The following is a 3893-nucleotide window of genomic DNA, read 5'->3' as shown; positions in this document are numbered from 1 at the left end:
AAGAGTGGGTTTTACCTCTGTTTACCTCTGCATATTGAAAACACCCGGATAAATACACATACAACAGAGATATTTAGATTGGTTAAAAAGGCAAGTTCAAATGTAACCTTTTTAAAGTGTAAGTTTGTCCCTATTTTACATTACTCCAAGCCACTGACACTTCAAACATTGATAAACAACATCTTTTGTGTGCAGTCCTTATAAAATTTGAATAAATGTAGCAACAAATGATGTTTTCTCTTTCAACTAAATGAAATGCCATGATGCTCGTGTCAAGCATAACAAATAATGGAGCATGCATAACGCATAGGACCAAAGACATCAGACCAATTCAACTTAAGACCAATAGTGTCCCTACCAAAGTTGAAATCAAACCTACGCCCTTGAGGACAGAGCCTCAAGGCTGTGTCCCACTGCTGAGCCTGAAAAATCATCTTGGTGCAGTTTATCTCCAACAGACGGTAACTCTACAAAACACCTTTTGTTGCAGTAGGTAATGATCTAGAAGAAAGGGAACTTTAGGGTTGCATAGCTCGCTGTATAAAACTGTCTGTCACAGGCTTCATAAATATGGGACCCCCTTCCTCTCCACCCGTGTGTGGATCTCTCACTTGAGCGGTTGCGCTGCGCACGCCCCTGATGGATCATTCTAATTCAGCGATCCTCTCTGGGTAGATGTGGAACAGTGCGGGTGATAGTTTCAGGGAGAGAATCCGTGCGTGAGAGCGTGCTCGGTCCTATCTGAATATGTATTACTAAAACAGAGAGGCAGAGGAAGGAGGAGAAGATAGAGGCGGGAAAGGTTCGTGTCTGGCTGGCATCAAGGGTTGAAGCAGAGAGATCATCAGTGGCGGACAGATCAGCATTTTGCGCTCCCTTTGTGGATTTGATGGATATCTGATCAGCGGATGTGATGCCCATATATATCATCGACCGAAAATTTCCTGATATTTCTGGTAAGTCACCGCAGGAAAACAGAGAGGGACTTGTAACGCGGTGTCATCTGCGTTAGTGTTTATGTTTTTGTGTTGGGGGGCGCGCGCGTCTGCGCTCATTATGTTATTATTATTATTTTGCGCGCGTGCTTTTGCCGGTTGGGTGATACGGGTCATCGTGCACTAGTTGATCATGACACCCCCCTTGGAGTTCCCAACGTGCAACAGGAGACGAGAGGCTGGCACGCATTTAGTGTGTGCTGCAGCTGGATATTTTTATCACTGGAGTTTAACACTTTGATGAATTGAGTGGAGCTGAGAAACGGTGGTCATGCTGTGTATCTTCTATTACTTTATCAGCTGCATTAAGTGCTGTATTCCTTTGAAAGTTATTTTGACTTGCATTCATGAGAGGAAATGAGGACGTTTCTAGATCTCATCACCTCTGGGCATCATATCTTCTCGCAGAGGTAATTTGGAGCGCAATGCCCTGAGCAGAGAACTCCTTTTTTATGTATTACCTTCATCCAAAGTAGGCCACATTTGACCTAAAACAAATTTAGGTACACATGCATATAAAAAAAAAAAAAAGTGACTTTTCTATGATGATGTACAGTTACATGGGCATTTTATGTTGTATTGTTAAATAATAGGTTTAATGTGAAGTCTATGGCCAATGTCTCAGATTTATCATGTTAGATAAAACATGGAAGCTATAGAGAAAATTAGGTTTAACTTTTTTTTTCTCCCCCATTTTTAAACCATTATCCTACAAATGCAAATGTTTTTCAGACTTCTCAGAACTACAGTAAAAAAAAAAAAACAGACTTTTACTAGACCTAACAATTTCTGAGTAAGATCTATAGATTTAAGCTTAAAATCAGCCAGTACTCCTTATGAGCATATTTAAGAGAATACATCCTAAACACATTATTATTATGCTCTAATATGATGCTGAGAAATCCCACATGAGAAGCAGAGTTTCTGATCGCTTAAAGGACACACAAATGTATTCATCACATATTATCAACACAGTTGGTAATAATTAATTAACATTTTACATTACCTGTAATTTTTGGGGCTTTTAAAACAAAGAAACTTATTTTTTTTATTACGTCTTAAATCAAATGAATGCATGGAATTTAGTTTTTTTAAACAACTTTGAAATAAAAATTAAACTGATATAAATACAGTGTTTAAAAGCATACCCATCACCTGATTCAGTTCAGCTTATGTATATGAAACCGATTCATCAAAAATATCATGACCACTTTACAAAGACATTTCAATAAAATCATATAGAGTTTCAACACTGGTTAAAACAATTCAGTTTCCATCCTAGCGATTAAACAATTAAGTTCAGATTAAATTTGGAATCTAAATATTATAGTTAACATTCGAATCAATAAAGCCATTCTCATGGTAAGTAATTGGGTTTGTTGAACCTAATGCTGGGTGTGAGGCTTTCCACAGAATTCAGCAAGAGATTCTTGAGTGTCTTGTCTGATGGACATTTCCCCAGAAAAAATACAGCTTTGATAGATAGATAGATCATTCCAGCTTCATGGTGTCTATCTAATAATTCAGAATCAGAGTCAGAATGACTCTTAGGAGGGTGCTAGTCATTATGCCACTTTGTAGTTTTGGTCTGTTCTTTATATAAATAGAAAAAAAAAGGCTTTCTTAAGTCATTACATTCTGATAATGCAGTTCAGACCTTTCAGTGGGATGTTTTGCATTGGCTTTGATGATAAATGATTTGAATTTAGTCATCTGACTTCAGTAGAATTAATCTTCCAGCAAAAAGTCACTGGGAGTTACTTTGATTTCATCAGAGGATCATAATCTGTCATGTAAAAGTCGACTGGCTCAAACATTGTTTATCAATCAATCAATTTCATAATGCCATACTTAGACCATATTGGATCAGTTGCTCTTTTATCACAGTTAATCAGTTTGGATTATAAACAGGTACAACATTAATTAATTATGCAACAGGATAATAAGCTGAAGATCAACAGCAAGTCCGCCTTTGTACTAAGGGCTGGGTGGTATGGTTTAAAAATCTAATCTCTGAATTTTTTCTAACCAAATCCAAATAGTTGTTTTTTTTTCTCTCGCTTAAGTTTCAGAACAAAAAAATGACAAATGACATGCTTTGCTTTCAAACACTAGCTTTTATTTCAATCATCCAATTTTGGAGATTGCTATGATTTAAAAGGCAACAAAATTAAACTGTGAAAATGCTGGTTAAGCAATGTCTTACAACAAATAATGAAAGTATAAAGAACATTTCTAGCAAATGGTGCTGCACAGTCAGGTAGTTTATCATTTATAGGTACACATCTAGAAAGAAATAGTGATTAAACTGATATCACACAGGGCTATGGAAGGCTAAACTGAAAAAAAAAATAATTCAACCATTTTTGGCATCTACTTAATCATATTTAGTTACTTTGACACTTTATTTTATGTTATGTTAGCAGGCTAGGACATAAAACAATTGTGATAAAGTAACAATTGTTTTGTGTCCTACATACATATATCATACTATCATATGTAGTATGATATATGTATGATTACCGGTATACTACATATGATAAATAGATGCCAAAAAATTGCAGCGATAATTGCATTAAAAGTTGCATTAATTTCTTCAGTAAATGCATTGGTAGAAAACATATTCAAGGTTTTCCTACAATGAAATCTTTATAAACAGAAAAGTAATAAATTTTATTGATTAATTGCCCAGTTTTACTCTTGCTTTGTACTGGCCTAGTCAATGGTTATACATAAATTGATTTAAATTCTGTAACATAATGATGTTTGTTTTATGGCAATTGTTTTATTTATATCTATATATCTATATATATATAGATATATATATAGATACATATATATATCTATATATATATAGATATATAGATAGATATTAGGGGTGGAACGGTTCACAAAATC

The 3893-nt window shown here is 35.1% G+C and overlaps 1 protein-coding gene across 1 annotated transcript in view; it reads left to right on the top strand.

Annotated features, from left to right (window-relative positions):
• The first annotated feature begins 641 nt into the window (after positions 1–641).
• Positions 642–3893, top strand: part of mme (membrane metallo-endopeptidase) — a 63003-nt gene continuing 59751 nt past the window's right edge. The window contains exon 1 of the mRNA XM_015370219.1: positions 642–956. Within this exon, the coding sequence (XP_015225705.1) occupies positions 914–956 (43 nt within the window). The 5' untranslated portion in view covers positions 642–913. The remainder of the gene's footprint in view (positions 957–3893) is intronic.

This window comes from Cyprinodon variegatus, unplaced genomic scaffold (assembly GCF_000732505.1).
Source record: "Cyprinodon variegatus isolate N-32 unplaced genomic scaffold, C_variegatus-1.0 Scaffold44, whole genome shotgun sequence".
NCBI lineage: Eukaryota > Metazoa > Chordata > Actinopteri > Cyprinodontiformes > Cyprinodontidae > Cyprinodon > Cyprinodon variegatus.
Note: the sequence above shows the minus strand (reverse complement) of the source record. Positions and strands in the feature narration are given on the sequence as shown.